Source organism: Oncorhynchus mykiss, chromosome 16, assembly GCF_057628025.1.
Source record: "Oncorhynchus mykiss isolate SJ-2025 chromosome 16, ASM5762802v1, whole genome shotgun sequence".
NCBI classification, from domain to species: Eukaryota; Metazoa; Chordata; class Actinopteri; order Salmoniformes; family Salmonidae; genus Oncorhynchus; species Oncorhynchus mykiss.
In genome coordinates this window covers 31,464,329-31,486,490 of record NC_143037.1, presented here as the reverse complement: position 1 = coordinate 31,486,490, position 22,162 = coordinate 31,464,329, and the positions used below count along the sequence as shown (strand labels likewise).

At 40.5% G+C, this 22,162-nt stretch overlaps 1 protein-coding gene across 1 annotated transcript in view; it reads right to left on the bottom strand.

The window, feature by feature from the left end:
- The window catches only part of plpp4 (phospholipid phosphatase 4), a 92,360-nt gene that overhangs the window by 27,251 nt on the left and 42,947 nt on the right, over window positions 1-22,162 (bottom strand). Inside the window, exons 3-4 of the mRNA XM_036945881.2 lie at window positions 3,240-3,303; window positions 1,968-2,092 (exon numbers count right to left, since the gene is read on the bottom strand). Coding sequence (XP_036801776.1) covers window positions 1,968-2,092; window positions 3,240-3,303 — 189 coding nt within the window. The remainder of the gene's footprint in view (window positions 1-1,967; window positions 2,093-3,239; window positions 3,304-22,162) is intronic.

Genomic DNA, 22,162 nt, shown 5'->3' with positions numbered 1-22,162 from the left:
GTTGCATTATACTATATCAAAATACAAACAATGAACAAGTAGACATTTAGTCATAGCTATGTTATTATTTTAACAGGAATTGTATTATATATATTTTTTTTTAATTCACATAGGGAAGAGTCCACATAAACAACATCAACTACAGTCTCCTGCTGCAGCATGGCCTGTGACTGGCTTGTCACTAAAATTTCACTACAACCAATACCATTTTGGCCAGTTTTATGGTAAAGAGATGAAGTGTATAATGTGTATGGCCTTTAAGTGATGACTGAATACTAGACTGAATACTATCTCAGGGATTCCTTTTGAAAACTTCTTAGGTACAATAATTTTTTGTTGTTATAAGACTGATGTCAGAGTTTGAACATGCAACCTCTGATGGTTGTAGTGAAGTACCATGTGAAAAAAGTATCACAGTGATTGTCTTATCCACAACATGTCCAGACAGTGAATATAAGGAAATATATCCAGCAAAATTCTGCATCAAGTTTTTCAGTGGGGAGAATTCATCAAAAGCAAAGACAGCATAGTCTTATAGCAACCAAATGAAGTTGCAGCTGTGTAAAAACATCATACCTCAACAATTGCGATGGTACCGTGTAAATAAGAATTGGTTCTTAATTGATTTGCCTAGTTAAATAGAAGGTTACATTTTTTAAAATAAAAAATCAATAAAAAATAGCCATATCTAAATGAACAAGCCTACAGCCTATGGCATGGCACATAGCCAGAAAACAGAATGTAGGCCACCTCATATTCTGTTATTTTTTTAAATAGATTTTCTTCATATTGTGTTTCTTTAGACCTGCCTAAAATACATAGTGGATTTATTGTGATGGTGTATTAAATTGATCTATTTAGACTTTTTAAAATGTATATGTTGCAAAGACCTGTATCAGCGGCATGTATATGCGTTGACAACTGGAGAAGATAAACGTGTATTCAATTACCGCGAGACCCTTAGTATTTTGCATGACAATAATCGTCTGACTCGACTGGCTCAAGCTGATCCCTAAAACATACTGATTAACTTAAATGTAATGTCAAAATGTTGATTTCCAGCTAAAAATAAATACCTAAAAGTAATTGCTATTCACATGATTCTGACATTCCGAAACGTGGTATATTTGGAAAGAAGACATCTGGGAAATTAGGAAGAAATGATCAGAAGATAGGAGGTACATAGTTCGGAACACACACGATCAAACACACACAAAATAACCATTTTTTTAGTTTTTTTATTTTGAAAGTAATCTTTCAATTGACAAGCTGTAAGTGAATTATTGTGAATTATTGATGCCTAGAGCTGGAAACACATCAGATGGCTTCCACAACATGTGAACAACATCAGAAATAATGGTATTGATAGACCTAACAACTAGAAATTGGCAGATGTTTTAGTAAGTGCTGTCAGGTGTGATCACGGGACGTTTTCATCATGTTATACATAATCAGATAACATTGCAATAGGAACATTGTGATTTGTTCCTACCAAGCTAAGGATTCATTTTCTTCCCCCATGTAGCTATAGCTCAAACATAGACTAAATCTAAGCTTACCTTGTAAGATGTTTGCCGTTTGGTGAAAACGTGTAAAATAAAAATTTTAACTTTCGGGGCTGGTGATCAATTATGGTAGGTTACAGGCAGGCAAATAAGACATCCTCATGATCTGTGGAGTCCCGGCTTTCGTTGTGAAATCAACCTATTCTGGGTTTATTTCATTTATGCTGTGCAATGCTAACCGGAATCTAGTTATACATTTTTATGCCCCATATGCTCGTAAGTCACACCAAAGAATTTAAGACACAGATTAATAGCCAAGATACTCAGCTTTCGGCAGATACTCTGATTTTGCAGGATGGGGCTACTGTTCTCATACCAGACTGAATTGAATTTAAAAATCAAATATGGGGCCCTTAATTTTAGAGGTTTCAGTGTTGTGGCTAGTGACTGACTGGTACTCACAGGAGGAGTGGCTGCTGGGGAAACTCTTGCGTCCCTCTGACACTAGGTCTGGTTCTCCGGTGCACAGCATCTTAATATTCACCTGTCCATCTGGGAAACAGCGCTGATAGTAGTCTGGCCTGGGCCTGTAGAGAATGGAAAAAATACACTTAAATCAATCGCTCTCTTAATTAATAACCTCTTCGGGATCGGTGCCCCCACCCCAACCACCCCACTCCACGGGCCGGTTGCGCTAATGTAGGCTAATGTGATTAACATGATGTTGTAAATAACAAGAACATTTCCCAGGACATAGACATACAGTATCTGATATGGGAAGAAAGCTTAAATTCTTGTTAATCTAACTGCACTGTCCAATTTACAGTAGCTTTTACTGTGAAAGAATATTAATAAACCAATTAGGCACATTTGGGCAGTATTGATACAACATTTTGAACAGAATTGCAATAGTTAATTGAATCAGTCTAAAACGTTGCACATACACTGCACCTAACCTTGATTAGTACATTGTGACCTTTCCCTTGCATTTCAAAGATAAAAAAAATGTGCATTTTTATATTTTACCGAGATTTAATGTGTGATATTCTCCTACATTAATTTCACATTTCCACAAACTGTTTCCTTTCAAATTGTATCAAGAATATGCATTATCCTTGCTTCAGGTCCTGAGCTTTAGGCAGTTAGATTCGGTTTTGTAATTTTAGGCAAAAATTGAAAATAAGGGTCGGATCCTGAAGAGAAAGTGGTTTGTTATTGCTTATGCCAACTGAAGTTAACTTTCAATACTGTAAGGGGTGCGTAAACTGGTGGCAGTGAAGTCAAACGCAGAGCAGAACTTGGTGAGTAGCTGGAGCCGTTTTAGCATACAAAACAACAAACACATGGGTACAAAACACGTAGCGCACCAGTAACACATAGCACGAGTACTTACAAATAAACAATTCCAGACAAGGACATGGGGGGAAATAGAGGGAAAATATACAACATGTAATTAGTTAATTGAAACCAGGTGTGTGCGAAAAACAAATGGAACATGAAAAATGGATCGGCGATGGCTAGAAGACCGGTGACACCGCCCCGAACAAGGACCTCTCCGCAGAAGTCGTGACAAACATACGAAAAAGGCATTTAGTTAGTTTAGTTAATGCTGACACCCAGCATAACTGAATGTTATGCAATCAATCAAGATAAGGTACAGTACTCTGCTTGACATATAATCAAACCTTTTCCCAAACAGTGTTTGAGTGTTAGTGTATTGCATTATTTATTTACCTGCCAACTATCAACTTGATAGTGTTTGTGAAGACTCCATTCAAAGCCAGAGCAAGTGAGACAGCTGTAGGACAGAGAAAAACAATTGATTTATTAATGATTCATACGCACTGATTCTTAAAAGTTTTTTTATGAATATTATTTTAGTGAAATATTAGCGTATGTCTGAAGCCAAAAAAGACAGGAAATTCAAAAGCTAATTTGACTTATGCACTAATAAGGCTTTTGATGGAGAAGTAGGTTTACCCCATTACTGTCCTTAGACATTATGTAGATGTTTTCATGTACAAAGATGAAGGCTAATCCTGGACAAAAAAGCAAGGTCAATGGAAAATCTCCAGCCACATTCCGTGAAACCACTCCTTAACCTTACATTTGACCTAGCTTAATACATAAACCTACTCAGATGGGACATGTAGAAGGTAAAGTTGAGAGTTTTTGAACATATTTTGAAGCTGTACATGTTTTATGTTCTTGTTATAAACAATGGCGTAATGCAGCCTTATATTTTGGGTTATGATAGGGTTTGGGTTAAAATAAGAATTTGTTCTTAACTGACTTTTCTAATTAAACAAAGGTTCAAATAAAAAACCCAGTTGCTCTTGAGGCATTTCTGGTTAGTTATTTTTGTCTTATTTCACTGTAGAGCTCCCAGCCCTGTCCAACATGCCTTAGATATCCCCTTTGTCCCACCCCCCACCGATGCGGTGACCTCACCTGGTTTAACTGGTGCCTCTAGAGACAAAACCTCTCTCATCGTCACTCGCCTAGGTTTACCTCCACTGTACTCACATCCCACCATACCCTTGTCTGTACATTATGCCTTGAATCTATTCTTCCACGCCCAGAAATCTGCTCCTTTTACTCTCTATCCCGAACGCACTAGAGGACCAGTTCTTATAGCCTTTAGCCATACCCTTATCCTAGACCTAGTCTGTTCCTCTGGTGATGTAGAGGTAATTCCAGGCCCTGCAGCCCCCAGCACCACTCCTATTCCCCAGGAGCTCTCATTTGTTGACTTCTGTAACCGTAAAAGCCTTGGCTTCATGCATGTTAACATCAGAAGCCTCCTTCCTGAGTTTGTTTTATTCACTGCTTTAGTACACTCCGCCAATCTGGATGTCCAAGCCGTATCTGAATACTGGTTTAGGAAGTCCACCAAAAATGTGAAAATGTCCATCCCCAACTACAACATTTTCCGACAAGATAGTCCTACCAAAGGTGGCAGAGTTGCAATCTACTGCAGAGATAGCCTGCAGAGTACTGTCATACTATCCAAGTCTGTGCCCAAACAATTTGAGCTTCTACTTTGAATAATCCACCTGTACAGAAAAGTCTCTCACCGTTGCCGCTTGATATAGACCCCCTTCAGCCCCCCGCTGTGCCCTGGACATCATATATGTGAATTGATCGCCCCCATCTAGCTTCAGAGTTCGTACTTTTAGGTGACCTAAACTGGGATTTGCTTAACACCCCGGCAGTCCTACAATCTAAGCTAGATGCCCTCAATCTCACACAAATGATTAAGGAACCTACCAGGTACAACCCTAAATCCGTAACCATGGGCACCCTCTTAGATATCATCCTAACCAACTTGCCCTCTACATACACCACTGCTGTCTTCAACCAGGATCTCAGAGATCACTGCCTCATTGTCTGCGTCCGTAATGGGTCACGGTCAAACGACCACCCCTCATCACTGTCAAAAGCTCTGGACAGTTCTGACTTATATGTGGACAACTACAAATATCTAGGATATGTGAATAGAATATGTGGACAACTACAAATACCTGGTGTCTGTAAACACTTATTCCAGACGCACACATCTCCAATCCAAAATTAAATCTATAATCGGCTGCCTATTTCGCAACAAGGCCTCCTTCACTCATGCTGCTGAACATACCTTCATAAAACTGACTGTCCTACTAATCCTTGTCTTTGGCGATGTCATTTACAAAATAGCTCCAACACTCTACTCAGCAAACTGGATGTAGTCTATCACAGTGCCATCCGTTTTGTCACCAATATACTACCTACCACTACGACCTGTATGCTCTCGTTTTCTGGCCCTCAATACATTTTCATTCCCAAACCCACTGGCTCCAGGTCATCTAATAAGTCTTTGCTAGGTAAAGCCCCACCTTATCTCAGCTCACTGTTCACCATAGCAATGCCCGCTCCAAGCAGGTAAATTTCACTGGTCATCCCCAAAGCGAACACTTCCTTTGGCCGCCTTTCATTCCAGTTCTCTGCTGCCAATGACTGGAACAAATTGCAAAAATCATTGAAGCTGGAGACTTATATCTCCCTGTCTAACTTCAAGCATCAGCTGTCAGAGCAGCTTACCGATCACTGTACCTGTACACAGCAAATCTGTAAATAGCACACCAAACTAGCTCATCCACATATTGTTATTTATCTTTTAGCTCTTTTGCACCCCAGTATCTCTACTTGCACATCATCATCTGCACATCTATCACTCCAGTGTTATGCTAAATTGTAATTATTTCGCCTCTTGAGTATTTATTTCCTTACCTGCCTAAATCTTCTACATTTGCACACACTGTACATAGATTGTTATATTGTGCTATTGACTGTACGTTTGTTTATGTGTAACTCTGTGTTGTTGTTTTTTCGCACTGCTTTACTTTATCTTGTCCAGCTCACAGTTGTAAATGAGAACTTGTTCTCAACTGGCCTAACTGGTTAAATAAAGGTGAAATAAAATAAAAATAAATGTATAAGTTATAGTTATTTAATGTGTCAGTCTTTGATTACTTCATACATTTCTTTACTTTTACATTATTTACACACTCCCATTGATTCTTGAGACATATTTCTTATATAAGAAATGCCTCTTGAGCTTAGTCAATTGTCAAACCCAATCAGAACCCAAAATAGATGTTTGTTCTATGCTATTTTAAACACTGTTTAGACTTATGGTGGAAATTGTCAGTTTGTATCCATAGCTCTATCGATTAATTAGAGAGAGGTTACAGTTCTCCACGCCCCCCCATCATTTACCAAAATAGTGGCGAGGTACTGGCTTAGTTGCTGTTTGAACTGCAGAATGCCCCTCTAAGAACCAATGGTTGCCTTCGGAAAGTATTCAGACCCCTTGACTTTTTCCACATTTTGTTACGTTAGTCTTATTCTAAAAATGATTCAATCTTTTTTTCTCTCAATCTACACACAATACCACATAATGCAAAGCAAAAACAGGTTACTAGATATTTTTGATAATTTATATTTAAAAAAAAACTTATCACATTTACATAAGTATTCAAACCCTTTACTCAGTACTTTGTTGATGCACCTCTGGCATTAATTACAGCCTCAAGTCTTCTTGGGAATGACGTTACAAGCATGGCACATCTGTATTTGGGGAGTTTCTCCCATTCTTCTCTGCAGATCCTCGCAATATCTCAAATCAAATCAAATCAAATTTTATTTGTCACATACACATGGTTAGCAGATGTTAATGCGAGTGTAGCGAAATGCTTGTGCTTCTAGTTCCGACAATGCAGTAATAACAAGTAATCTAACTAACAATTCCAAAACTACTGTCGTGTACACAGTGTAAGGGGATAAAGAATATGTACATAAGGATATATGAATGAGTGATGGTACAGAGCAGCATAGGCAAGATACAGTAGATGGTATCGGGTACAGTATGTACAAATGAGATGAGTATGTAAACAAAGTGGCATAGTATAGTATAAAGTGGCTAGTGATACATGTATTACATAAGGATACCGTCGATGATATAGAGTACAGTATATACGTATGCATATGAGATGAATAATGTAGGGTAAGTAACATTTATATAAGGTAGCATTGTTTAAAGTGGCTAGTGATATATTTACATCATTTCCCATCAATTCCCATTATTAAAGTGGCTGGAGTTGAGTCAGTGTCAGTGTGTTGGCAGCAGCCACTCAGTGTTAGTGGTGGCTGTTTAACAGTCTGATGGCCTTGAGATAGAAGCTGTTTTTCAGTCTCTCGGTCCCAGCTTTGATGCACCTGTACTGACCTCGCCTTCTGGATGATAGCGGGGTGAACAGGCAGTGGCTCGGGTGGTTGATGTCCTTGATGATCTTTATGGCCTTCCTGTAACATCGGGTGGTGTAGGTGTCCTGGAGGGCAGGTAGTTTGCCCCCGGTGATGCGTTGTGCAGACCTCACTACCCTCTGGAGAGCCTTACGGTTGAGGGCGGTGCAGTTGCCATACCAGGATGGATATCTGTCAGGTTGGATGGGAAGCATCGCTGCCCAGCTATTTTCAGGTCTCTACATACAGTGCCTTGCGAAAGTATTCGGCCCCCTTGAACTTTGCGACCTTTTGCCACATTTCAGGCTTCAAACATAAAGATATAAAACTGTATTTTTTTGTAAAGAATCAACAACAAGTGGGACACAATCATGAAGTGGAACGACATTTATTGGATATTTCAAACTTTTTTAACAAATCAAAAACTGAAAAATTGGGCGTGCAAAATTATTCAGCCCCCTTAAGTTAATACTTTGCAGCGCCACCTTTTGCTGCGATTACAGCTGTAAGTCGCTTCGGGTATGTCTCTATCAGTTTTGCACATCGAGAGACTGACATTTTTTCCCATTCCTCCTTGCAAAACAGCTCGAGCTCAGTGAGGTTGGATGGAGAGCATTTGTGAACAGCGGTTTTCAGTTCTTTCCACAGATTCTCGATTGGATTCAGGTCTGGACTTTGACTTGGCCATTCTAACACCTGGATATGTTTATTTTTGAACCATTCCATTGTAGATTTTGCTTTATGTTTTGGATCATTGTCTTGTTGGAAGACAAATCTCCGTCCCAGTCTCAGGTCTTTTGCAGACTCCATCAGGTTTTCTTCCAGAATGGTCCTGTATTTGGCTCCATCCATCTTCCCATCAATTTTAACCATCTTCCCTGTCCCTGCTGAAGAAAAGCAGGCCCAAACCATGATGCTGCCACCACCATGTTTGACAGTGGGGATGGTGTGTTCAGCTGTGTTGCTTTTACGCCAAACATAACGCTTTGGTTTCATCTGACCAGAGCACCTTCTTCCACATGTTTGGTGTGTCTCCTAGGTGGCTTGTGGCAAACTTTAAACGACACTTTTTATGGATATCTTTAAGAAATGGCTTTCTTCTTGCCACTCTTCCATAAAGGCCAGATTTGTGCAATATACGACTGATTGTTGTCCTATGGACAGAGTCTCCCACCTCAGCTGTAGATCTCTGCAGTTCATCCAGAGTGATCATGGGCCTCTTGGCTGCATCTCTGATCAGTCTTCTCCTTGTATGAGCTAAAAGTTTAGAGGGACGGCCAGGTCTTGGTAGATTTGCAGTGGTCTGATACTCCTTCCATTTCAATATTATCGCTTGCACAGTGCTCCTTGGGATGTTTAAAGCTTGGGAAATCTTTTTGTTTCCAAATCCGGCTTTAAACTTCTTCACAACAGTATCTCGGACCTGCCTGGTGTGTTCCTTGTTCTTCATGATGCTCTCTGCGCTTTTAACGGACCTCTGAGACTATCACAGTGCAGATGCATTTATACGGAGACTTGATTACACACAGGTGGATTGTATTTATCATCATTAGTCATTTAGGTCAACATTGGATCATTCAGAGATCCTCACTGAACTTCTGGAGAGAGTTTGCTGCACTGAAAGTAAAGGGGCTGAATAATTTTGCACGCCCAATTTTTCAGTTTTTGATTTGTTAAGAAAGTTTTAAATATCCAATAAATGTTGTTCCACTTCATGATTGTGTCCCACTTGTTGTTGATTCTTAACAAAAAATTACAGTTTTATATCTTTATGTTTGAAGCCTGAAATGTGGCAAAAGGTCGCAAAGTTCAAGGGGGCCGAATACTTTCGCAAGGCACTGTAGATGTTCAAGTCCGGAATCTGGCTGGGCCACTCAAGGACATTCAGAAACTTGTCCCGAAGCCACTCCTGCGTTGTCTTCAAATCAAATGTTATTTGTCACATGTGCCGAATACATCAGCTGTAGACCTTATCGTGAAACGCTTACTTACAAGCCCTTAACCAACAATGCAGTTTAAAAAAAAACAAGTGTTTCGTAAAAATATTAAATAAAAGTAACAAATAATTAAAGAGCATCGGTAAAATAACAGTAGCGAGGGGATACAGGGGATACCGGAACAGAGTCAATGTATGGAGGCACCGTTTGGTGGAGGTAATATTTACATGTAGGTAGAGTTAAAGTGACTATGCATAGATAATAAACAGATAGTAGCAGCAGCATAAAAGAGGGGGTCAATGCAAATAGTCATTTGATTAGCTGTTCAGGAGTCTTAAGACTTGGAGATAGACCCAAACTTCCTCCATTTGGGAATGATGGAGGCCACTGTGTTCTTGGTACCCTTCCCTAGATCTGTGCCTTGACAGATCTGGGGACAGTTCCTTTGACCTCATTGCTTGGTTTTTGCTCTGACATGTACTGTCACTGTGGGGCCTCATATAGACAGGTGTGTGCCTTTTCAAATACTATCGAATCAATAGAAAGGGGGTCTCCAATCAAGTTGTAAAAAGATCTCATGGATGATCTCATGGATGATCAATGAAAAGAGTCTCATAGCAAAGGGTCTGAATAATTATGTAAATAGGGTATCTGTTTTTATTTTATATCAATGTGCAAAAATGTCATCTGTTTTTGCTTTGTCATGGGGTATTGTGTGTAGATTGATGAGGATTTATTTGTATTTAATCCATTTAATAATAAGGTTGTAATGTAACAAAATGTGGAAAAAGGAAGTGGTCTAAATACTTTCTGAGTGCACTGTATATCATTCAGGGCTCATTTGTAAAATAGACTTTAGTCTCAGTATGACTTCCTGGTAAAATAAAGGTAAAGTAAATTAAAATATTACATTCATGGGCAAACAGAGAGTAGCCCTACTAAAGCAAATGACCATTCCCCTTGCAGCAGAAGAACTTGCATTACGTGTTGATACAATGTTGAAATCAGTTTTAGATTCAACTGGAAAAAATCAGTCTTCTGGACTGAAAGCACATCTGTGTTGTGCTATATAGCCATCAAAACAAGAAAGTTCCACATATTTTTGGCAAAAAGTCTCAGTCATCAGAGGTTTGACTTCAGTGGCGGAATGAGAGCTCCAAAGTCAATCCAGTTGAATGCATCACGTTGCAAAACTGAATAATCTTTCCTAAAATCCAAGAGATGGATTGAAGGTCCAGACTTTCTGCTGAGGGCGGAGTCTCAGTAGAGACTAGAGCTGCCTGAGGACCTGAGCCGCAATTCCTTCTGATGACCCTGAGGTAAAGAAACTTAGACCAATTTGTAATGATATAGTCCTTTATGACCATATGTACCTCTGTGATTAATTATTATTGACTATGTGCAAAAGTTAATTTAATTGTTTCCACACCCAGCGTGCGTAATGGTCATGTGAGGTGAAACGTGTATATTTTGGGATGCGAGCACTCTGTTTCGGATCGAAATGTCAATGAAGCGGTGAATTGGGAGCATAAACAGTGTGAGGGTCTTCATGTTCTTCCTGACGTAAAGACATCACTGTTAATTGCATAGTGGTGAAATAAGAAAATAACCCTAAAAGTCAACTAATTGAACACTTTTCATAGTGGAGTAATTTGAAAAGGGCAGCAGCTTGGAAGCTGAAAGTCAAGACGACACTGCAGCAAGTGATAAAATAAAATAACCCAAGAACAGTAAGAACAAAGAAAAAGTTGAAGAACAGATGAAGACATTCAAGACATCACTGAGTGGCCAAATTCTCTCTGCGGACTAGATGATGCAGGCTGAGAAAGCAATCCTAAATTTCAGAGGAAATGGCTGATTTGGAAAGAGGCACAAATCTGAAGAGAAACAGCACGGTCTTCAGGCTTGATCCAGTTATGAAGAGTGGCTTGTTGAGAGTTGAAGGAAGGCTAGCCTTGTACGAACTTTCCTAATCTCGAGTGCTCACATTATGTTTTGCTACAGTCTGGCCACGTCCAGATTCAAACCATTTGAGCCCTCCCTCTCCTTCCATCAAATGAACGGACCAATCACCGTCCTCTGATAATCTGTGGAGAGGGTTAAATTGATGACGACAACGAGAATAAACTGTAGTGGGCGCTGTCTATGGCTGCTCTTGAGGAGGTTGGTGTTGATTCTGCTATAGCATCAGTTATATCAGAACAGGACGGCATAACCTAATTGAAAGCACAGCAAATAACTGCATTGAATGCTTTTAGAGAGAGAGCGAGAGAGAGGATTCTGTCTTAGTCCTGTAATGACGCTTTGCCTGTTTGATGGTTCGTTGGAGGACATAGCGGGATATCATATAAACTTCTCCCGCTCCTTGAAAGCGGCAGCTCTACTATATCTCAGTGCAGATGTTGCCTGTAATCCATGGCATCTGGTGGGGGTTAATACAGTTGAAGTCATAAATTGACATACAACTTAGCCAAATACATTTAAAAACTCAGTTTCTCACAATTCCTGACATTTTACTTCTTATGGCTGGGGGGCAGTATTGAGAAGCTTGGATGAAAAAGGTGCCCAGCGTAAACTGTCTGCTAGTTCAGTGTGTCAAATCGGAGGGCATGCTGTCCGGTCCTCTGGCAGTCTCTATGGGGGTGCCACAGGGTTCAATCCTCGGGCCGACTCTTTTCTCTGTATATATCAATGATGTTGCTCTTGCTGCGGGCGATTCCCTGATCCACCTCTACGCAGACGACACCATTCTACATACTTCCGGCCCGTCCTTGGACACTGTGCTATCTAACCTCCAAACGAGCTTCAATGCCATACAACACTCCTTCCGTGGCCTCCAACTGCTCTTAAACGCTAGTAAAACCAAATGCATGCTTTTCAACCGTTCGCTGCCTGCACCCGCACGCCTGACCAGCATCACCACCCTGGATGGTTCCGACCTTGAATATGTGGACATCTATAAGTACCTAGGTGTCTGGCTAGACTGCAAACTCTCCTTCCAGACTCATATCAAACATCTCCAATCGAAAATCAAATCAAGAGTAGGCTTTCTATTCCGCAACAAAGCCTCCTTCACTCACGCTGCCAAACTTACCCTAGTAAAACTGACCATCCTACCGATCCCCGACTTCGGCGATGTCATCTACAAAATTGCTTCCAACACTCTACTCAGCAAACTGGATGCAGTTTATCACAGTGCCATCCATTTTGTCACTAAAGCACCTTATACCACCCACCACTGCGACTTGTATGCTCTAGTCGGCTGGCACTCGCTACATATTCGTCGCCAGGCCCTCTGGCTCCAGGTCATCTACAAGTCCATGCTAGGTAAAGCTCCGCCTTATCTCAGTTCACTGGTCACGATGGCAACACCCATCCGTAGCACGCGCTCCAGCAGGTGTATCTCACTGATCATCCCTAAAGCCAATACCTCATTTGGCCGCCTTTCGTTCCAGTTCTCTGCTGCCTGTGACTGGAATGAATTGCAAAAATCGCTGAAGTTGGAGACTTTTATCTCCCTCACCAACTTCAAGCATCTGCTATCTGAGCAGCTAACCGAGCGCTGCAGCTGTACATAGTCTATCGGTAAACAGCCCACCCATTTTTACTTACCTCATCCCCATACTGTTTTTATTTATTTACTTTTCTGCTCTTTTGCACACCAATATCTCTACCTGTACATGACCATCTGATCATTTATCACTCCAGTGTTGTTAATCTGCAAAATTGTAATTATTCGCCTACCTCCTCATGCCTTTTGCACACAATGTATATAGACTCCCCTTTATTTTCTACTGTGTTACTGACTTGTTAATTGTTTACTCCATGTGTAACTCTGTGTTGTCTTTTCACACTGCTATGCTTTATCTTGGCCAGGTCGCAGTTTCAAATGAGAACTTGTTCTCAACTAGCCTACCTGGTTAAATAAAGGTGAAATAAATAAATGAATAAATAAAATACTCAGGCCCAGAAGCTAAGATATGCATATTATTAGTAGATTTGGATGGGAACAGAACTCATATGGCAGGCAAAAACCTGAGAAAAAAATCCAACCAGGAAGTGGGAAATCTGAGGTTTTTAGGTTGTCAAGTCTTTGCCTATCCAATATACAGTAGAAAATTTGGTCCGATTGCACTTCCTAAAGCTTCCACTAGATGTCAACAGTCTTTAGAACCTTATTTCAGGCTTCTACTGTGAAGGGGGAGAGAGTAAGAGATCAGGTGTATGGCAGAAAGCCATGCGCTAGGTCTCGCACGCGCCCGTGAGAGTTAGCTGCGTTCCTTTTTGCTTTCTAAAGACAAAGGAATTGTCCGGTTGGAATACTATTGAAGATTTAAGATAAAAACATCCTAAAGATTGATTCTAAACATCGTTTCACATGTTTCTACAAACTGTAATGGAACTGTAGTCTGAACTAAGTGCCTGCCCCTTGTGAATTTGGATTTGTGAACCAAAAGCGCGAACAAAAAGGAGTTGGACATAAATGGTGGACTTTATCGAACAAAACAAACATTTATTGTGGAACTGGGATTCCTGGGATTGCATTCTGATGAAGATCATCAAAGGTAAGTGAATATTTATAATGCTATTTCATACTTCTGTTGACTCCACAACATGGCGCGTATCTGTATGGTTTGTTTTGGTCTCAGCACAGTACTCAGATTATTGCATGGTGTGCTTTTTCCGTTAAGCTTTTTTAAAATCTGACACAGCAGTTGCATTAAGTAGATGTGTTTCTATAATTCCATGCACAACACTTGTATCTTTAATCAATGTTTATTATGAGTAATTCTGTAAATTGATGTGGCTCTCTGCAAAATCACCAGATGTTTTGGAAGCAAAACATTACTGAACATAACGGTGCCAATGTAAATGGAGATTTTTGGATTTAAATTTGAACTTTATCGAGCAAAACGTACATGTATTGTGTAACATGAAACCCTATGCGTGTCATCTGATGAAGATCATCAAAGGTTAATGATTAATTTCATCTCTATTTCTGCTTTTGTGACTCATCTCTTTGGCTGGAAAAATGGCTGTTTTTTTCTGTGACTAGGTGCTGATCTAACATAATCATATGGTATACTTTCGTCGTAAAGCCTTTGTGAAATCGGACACTGTGGTGGGATTAACAACACCTTTATCTTTAAAATGGTGTATAATACTTGTAAGCTATTTTCAGGTCTCTACATACAGTGCCTTGCGAAAGTATTCGGCCCCCTTGAACTTTGCGACCTTTTGCCACATTTCAGGCTTCAAACATAAAGATATAAAACTGTATTTTTTTGTAAAGAATCAACAACAAGTGGGACACAATCATGAAGTGGAACGACATTTATTGGATATTTCAAACTTTTTTAACAAATCAAAAACTGAAAAATTGGGCGTGCAAAATTATTCAGCCCCCTTAAGTTAATACTTTGCAGCGCCACCTTTTGCTGCGATTACAGCTGTAAGTCGCTTCGGGTATGTCTCTATCAGTTTTGCACATCGAGAGACTGACATTTTTTCCCATTCCTCCTTGCAAAACAGCTCGAGCTCAGTGAGGTTGGATGGAGAGCATTTGTGAACAGCGGTTTTCAGTTCTTTCCACAGATTCTCGATTGGATTCAGGTCTGGACTTTGACTTGGCCATTCTAACACCTGGATATGTTTATTTTTGAACCATTCCATTGTAGATTTTGCTTTATGTTTTGGATCATTGTCTTGTTGGAAGACAAATCTCCGTCCCAGTCTCAGGTCTTTTGCAGACTCCATCAGGTTTTCTTCCAGAATGGTCCTGTATTTGGCTCCATCCATCTTCCCATCAATTTTAACCATCTTCCCTGTCCCTGCTGAAGAAAAGCAGGCCCAAACCATGATGCTGACACCACCATGTTTGACAGTGGGGATGGTGTGTTCAGCTGTGTTGCTTTTACGCCAAACATAACGCTTTGGTTTCATCTGACCAGAGCACCTTCTTCCACATGTTTGGTGTGTCTCCTAGGTGGCTTGTGGCAAACTTTAAACGACACTTTTTATGGATATCTTTAAGAAATGGCTTTCTTCTTGCCACTCTTCCATAAAGGCCAGATTTGTGCAATATACGACTGATTGTTGTCCTATGGACAGAGTCTCCCACCTCAGCTGTAGATCTCTGCAGTTCATCCAGAGTGATCATGGGCCTCTTGGCTGCATCTCTGATCAGTCTTCTCCTTGTATGAGCTAAAAGTTTAGAGGGACGGCCAGGTCTTGGTAGATTTGCAGTGGTCTGATACTCCTTCCATTTCAATATTATCGCTTGCACAGTGCTCCTTGGGATGTTTAAAGCTTGGGAAATCTTTTTGTTTCCAAATCCGGCTTTAAACTTCTTCACAACAGTATCTCGGACCTGCCTGGTGTGTTCCTTGTTCTTCATGATGCTCTCTGCGCTTTTAACGGACCTCTGAGACTATCACAGTGCAGATGCATTTATACGGAGACTTGATTACACACAGGTGGATTGTATTTATCATCATTAGTCATTTAGGTCAACATTGGATCATTCAGAGATCCTCACTGAACTTCTGGAGAGAGTTTGCTGCACTGAAAGTAAAGGGGCTGAATAATTTTGCACGCCCAATTTTTCAGTTTTTGATTTGTTAAGAAAGTTTTAAATATCCAATAAATGTTGTTCCACTTCATGATTGTGTCCCACTTGTTGTTGATTCTTAACAAAAAATTACAGTTTTATATCTTTATGTTTGAAGCCTGAAATGTGGCAAAAGGTCGCAAAGTTCAAGGGGGCCGAATACTTTCGCAAGGCACTGTAGATGTTCAAGTCCGGAATCTGGCTGGGCCACTCAAGGACATTCAGAAACTTGTCCCGAAGCCACTCCTGCGTTGTCTTCAAATCAAATGTTATTTGTCACATGTGCCGAATACATCAGCTGTAGACCTTATCGTGAAACGCTTACTTACAAGCCCTTAACCAACAATGCAGTTTAAAAAAAAACAAGTGTTTCGTAAAAATATTAAATAAAAGTAACAAATAATTAAAGAGCATCGGTAAAATAACAGTAGCGAGGGGATACAGGGGATACCGGAACAGAGTCAATGTATGGAGGCACCGTTTGGTGGAGGTAATATTTACATGTAGGTAGAGTTAAAGTGACTATGCATAGATAATAAACAGATAGTAGCAGCAGCATAAAAGAGGGGGTCAATGCAAATAGTCATTTGATTAGCTGTTCAGGAGTCTTAAGACTTGGAGATAGACCCAAACTTCCTCCATTTGGGAATGATGGAGGCCACTGTGTTCTTGGTACCCTTCCCTAGATCTGTGCCTTGACAGATCTGGGGACAGTTCCTTTGACCTCATTGCTTGGTTTTTGCTCTGACATGTACTGTCACTGTGGGGCCTCATATAGACAGGTGTGTGCCTTTTCAAATACTATCGAATCAATAGAAAGGGGGTCTCCAATCAAGTTGTAAAAAGATCTCATGGATGATCTCATGGATGATCAATGAAAAGAGTCTCATAGCAAAGGGTCTGAATAATTATGTAAATAGGGTATCTGTTTTTATTTTATATCAATGTGCAAAAATGTCATCTGTTTTTGCTTTGTCATGGGGTATTGTGTGTAGATTGATGAGGATTTATTTGTATTTAATCCATTTAATAATAAGGTTGTAATGTAACAAAATGTGGAAAAAGGAAGTGGTCTAAATACTTTCTGAGTGCACTGTATATCATTCAGGGCTCATTTGTAAAATAGACTTTAGTCTCAGTATGACTTCCTGGTAAAATAAAGGTAAAGTAAATTAAAATATTACATTCATGGGCAAACAGAGAGTAGCCCTACTAAAGCAAATGACCATTCCCCTTGCAGCAGAAGAACTTGCATTACGTGTTGATACAATGTTGAAATCAGTTTTAGATTCAACTGGAAAAAATCAGTCTTCTGGACTGAAAGCACATCTGTGTTGTGCTATATAGCCATCAAAACAAGAAAGTTCCACATATTTTTGGCAAAAAGTCTCAGTCATCAGAGGTTTGACTTCAGTGGCGGAATGAGAGCTCCAAAGTCAATCCAGTTGAATGCATCACGTTGCAAAACTGAATAATCTTTCCTAAAATCCAAGAGATGGATTGAAGGTCCAGACTTTCTGCTGAGGGCGGAGTCTCAGTAGAGACTAGAGCTGCCTGAGGACCTGAGCCGCAATTCCTTCTGATGACCCTGAGGTAAAGAAACTTAGACCAATTTGTAATGATATAGTCCTTTATGACCATATGTACCTCTGTGATTAATTATTATTGACTATGTGCAAAAGTTAATTTAATTGTTTCCACACCCAGCGTGCGTAATGGTCATGTGAGGTGAAACGTGTATATTTTGGGATGCGAGCACTCTGTTTCGGATCGAAATGTCAATGAAGCGGTGAATTGGGAGCATAAACAGTGTGAGGGTCTTCATGTTCTTCCTGACGTAAAGACATCACTGTTAATTGCATAGTGGTGAAATAAGAAAATAACCCTAAAAGTCAACTAATTGAACACTTTTCATAGTGGAGTAATTTGAAAAGGGCAGCAGCTTGGAAGCTGAAAGTCAAGACGACACTGCAGCAAGTGATAAAATAAAATAACCCAAGAACAGTAAGAACAAAGAAAAAGTTGAAGAACAGATGAAGACATTCAAGACATCACTGAGTGGCCAAATTCTCTCTGCGGACTAGATGATGCAGGCTGAGAAAGCAATCCTACATTTCAGAGGAAATGGCTGATTTGGAAAGAGGCACAAATCTGAAGAGAAACAGCACGGTCTTCAGGCTTGATCCAGTTATGAAGAGTGGCTTGTTGAGAGTTGAAGGAAGGCTAGCCTTGTACGAACTTTCCTAATCTCGAGTGCTCACATTATGTTTTGCTACAGTCTGGCCACGTCCAGATTCAAACCATTTGAGCCCTCCCTCTCCTTCCATCAAATGAACGGACCAATCACCGTCCTCTGATAATCTGTGGAGAGGGTTAAATTGATGACGACAACGAGAATAAACTGTAGTGGGCGCTGTCTATGGCTGCTCTTGAGGAGGTTGGTGTTGATTCTGCTATAGCATCAGTTATATCAGAACAGGACGGCATAACCTAATTGAAAGCACAGCAAATAACTGCATTGAATGCTTTTAGAGAGAGAGCGAGAGAGAGGATTCTGTCTTAGTCCTGTAATGACGCTTTGCCTGTTTGATGGTTCGTTGGAGGACATAGCGGGATATCATATAAACTTCTCCCGCTCCTTGAAAGCGGCAGCTCTACTATATCTCAGTGCAGATGTTGCCTGTAATCCATGGCATCTGGTGGGGGTTAATACAGTTGAAGTCATAAATTGACATACAACTTAGCCAAATACATTTAAAAACTCAGTTTCTCACAATTCCTGACATTTTACTTCTTATGGCTGGGGGGCAGTATTGAGAAGCTTGGATGAAAAAGGTGCCCAGCGTAAACTGTCTGCTAGTTCAGTGTGTCAAATCGGAGGGCATGCTGTCCGGTCCTCTGGCAGTCTCTATGGGGGTGCCACAGGGTTCAATCCTCGGGCCGACTCTTTTCTCTGTATATATCAATGATGTTGCTCTTGCTGCGGGCGATTCCCTGATCCACCTCTACGCAGACGACACCATTCTACATACTTCCGGCCCGTCCTTGGACACTGTGCTATCTAACCTCCAAACGAGCTTCAATGCCATACAACACTCCTTCCGTGGCCTCCAACTGCTCTTAAACGCTAGTAAAACCAAATGCATGCTTTTCAACCGTTCGCTGCCTGCACCCGCACGCCTGACCAGCATCACCACCCTGGATGGTTCCGACCTTGAATATGTGGACATCTATAAGTACCTAGGTGTCTGGCTAGACTGCAAACTCTCCTTCCAGACTCATATCAAACATCTCCAATCGAAAATCAAATCAAGAGTAGGCTTTCTATTCCGCAACAAAGCCTCCTTCACTCACGCTGCCAAACTTACCCTAGTAAAACTGACCATCCTACCGATCCCCGACTTCGGCGATGTCATCTACAAAATTGCTTCCAACACTCTACTCAGCAAACTGGATGCAGTTTATCAATGTGCCATCCATTTTGTCACTAAAGCACCTTATACCACCCACCACTGCGACTTGTATGCTCTAGTCGGCTGGCACTCGCTACATATTCGTCGCCAGGCCCTCTGGCTCCAGGTCATCTACAAGTCCATGCTAGGTAAAGCTCCGCCTTATCTCAGTTCACTGGTCACGATGGCAACACCCATCCGTAGCACGCGCTCCAGCAGGTGTATCTCACTGATCATCCCTAAAGCCAATACCTCATTTGGCCGCCTTTCGTTCCAGTTCTCTGCTGCCTGTGACTGGAATGAATTGCAAAAATCGCTGAAGTTGGAGACTTTTATCTCCCTCACCAACTTCAAGCATCTGCTATCTGAGCAGCTAACCGAGCGCTGCAGCTGTACATAGTCTATCGGTAAACAGCCCACCCATTTTTACTTACCTCATCCCCATACTGTTTTTATTTATTTACTTTTCTGCTCTTTTGCACACCAATATCTCTACCTGTACATGACCATCTGATCATTTATCACTCCAGTGTTGTTAATCTGCAAAATTGTAATTATTCGCCTACCTCCTCATGCCTTTTGCACACAATGTATATAGACTCCCCTTTATTTTCTACTGTGTTACTGACTTGTTAATTGTTTACTCCATGTGTAACTCTGTGTTGTCTTTTCACACTGCTATGCTTTATCTTGGCCAGGTCGCAGTTTCAAATGAGAACTTGTTCTCAACTAGCCTACCTGGTTAAATAAAGGTGAAATAAATAAATGAATAAATAAAATACTCAGGCCCAGAAGCTAAGATATGCATATTATTAGTAGATTTGGATGGGAACAGAACTCATATGGCAGGCAAAAACCTGAGAAAAAAATCCAACCAGGAAGTGGGAAATCTGAGGTTTTTAGGTTGTCAAGTCTTTGCCTATCCAATATACAGTAGAAAATTTGGTCCGATTGCACTTCCTAAAGCTTCCACTAGATGTCAACAGTCTTTAGAACCTTATTTCAGGCTTCTACTGTGAAGGGGGAGAGAGTAAGAGATCAGGTGTATGGCAGAAAGCCATGCGCTAGGTCTCGCACGCGCCCGTGAGAGTTAGCTGCGTTCCTTTTTGCTTTCTAAAGACAAAGGAATTGTCCGGTTGGAATACTATTGAAGATTTAAGATAAAAACATCCTAAAGATTGATTCTAAACATCGTTTCACATGTTTCTACAAACTGTAATGGAACTGTAGTCTGAACTAAGTGCCTGCCCCTTGTGAATTTGGATTTGTGAACCAAAAGCGCGAACAAAAAGGAGTTGGACATAAATGGTGGACTTTATCGAACAAAACAAACATTTATTGTGGAACTGGGATTCCTGGGATTGCATTCTGATGAAGATCATCAAAGGTAAGTGAATATTTATAATGCTATTTCATACTTCTGTTGACTCCACAACATGGCGCGTATCTGTATGGTTTGTTTTGGTCTCAGCACAGTACTCAGATTATTGCATGGTGTGCTTTTTCCGTTAAGCTTTTTTAAAATCTGACACAGCAGTTGCATTAAGTAGATGTGTTTCTATAATTCCATGCACAACACTTGTATCTTTAATCAATGTTTATTATGAGTAATTCTGTAAATTGATGTGGCTCTCTGCAAAATCACCAGATGTTTTGGAAGCAAAACATTACTGAACATAACGGTGCCAATGTAAATGGAGATTTTTGGATTTAAATTTGAACTTTATCGAGCAAAACGTACATGTATTGTGTAACATGAAACCCTATGCGTGTCATCTGATGAAGATCATCAAAGGTTAATGATTAATTTCATCTCTATTTCTGCTTTTGTGACTCATCTCTTTGGCTGGAAAAATGGCTGTTTTTTTCTGTGACTAGGTGCTGATCTAACATAATCATATGGTATACTTTCGTCGTAAAGCCTTTGTGAAATCGGACACTGTGGTGGGATTAACAACACCTTTATCTTTAAAATGGTGTATAATACTTGTAAGCTATTTTCAGGTCTCTACATACAGTGCCTTGCGAAAGTATTCGGCCCCCTTGAACTTTGCGACCTTTTGCCACATTTCAGGCTTCAAACATAAAGATATAAAACTGTATTTTTTTGTAAAGAATCAACAACAAGTGGGACACAATCATGAAGTGGAACGACATTTATTGGATATTTCAAACTTTTTTAACAAATCAAAAACTGAAAAATTGGGCGTGCAAAATTATTCAGCCCCCTTAAGTTAATACTTTGCAGCGCCACCTTTTGCTGCGATTACAGCTGTAAGTCGCTTCGGGTATGTCTCTATCAGTTTTGCACATCGAGAGACTGACATTTTTTCCCATTCCTCCTTGCAAAACAGCTCGAGCTCAGTGAGGTTGGATGGAGAGCATTTGTGAACAGCGGTTTTCAGTTCTTTCCACAGATTCTCGATTGGATTCAGGTCTGGACTTTGACTTGGCCATTCTAACACCTGGATATGTTTATTTTTGAACCATTCCATTGTAGATTTTGCTTTATGTTTTGGATCATTGTCTTGTTGGAAGACAAATCTCCGTCCCAGTCTCAGGTCTTTTGCAGACTCCATCAGGTTTTCTTCCAGAATGGTCCTGTATTTGGCTCCATCCATCTTCCCATCAATTTTAACCATCTTCCCTGTCCCTGCTGAAGAAAAGCAGGCCCAAACCATGATGCTGACACCACCATGTTTGACAGTGGGGATGGTGTGTTCAGCTGTGTTGCTTTTACGCCAAACATAACGCTTTGGTTTCATCTGACCAGAGCACCTTCTTCCACATGTTTGGTGTGTCTCCCAGGTGGCTTGTGGCAAACTTTAAACGACACTTTTTATGGATATCTTTAAGAAATGGCTTTCTTCTTGC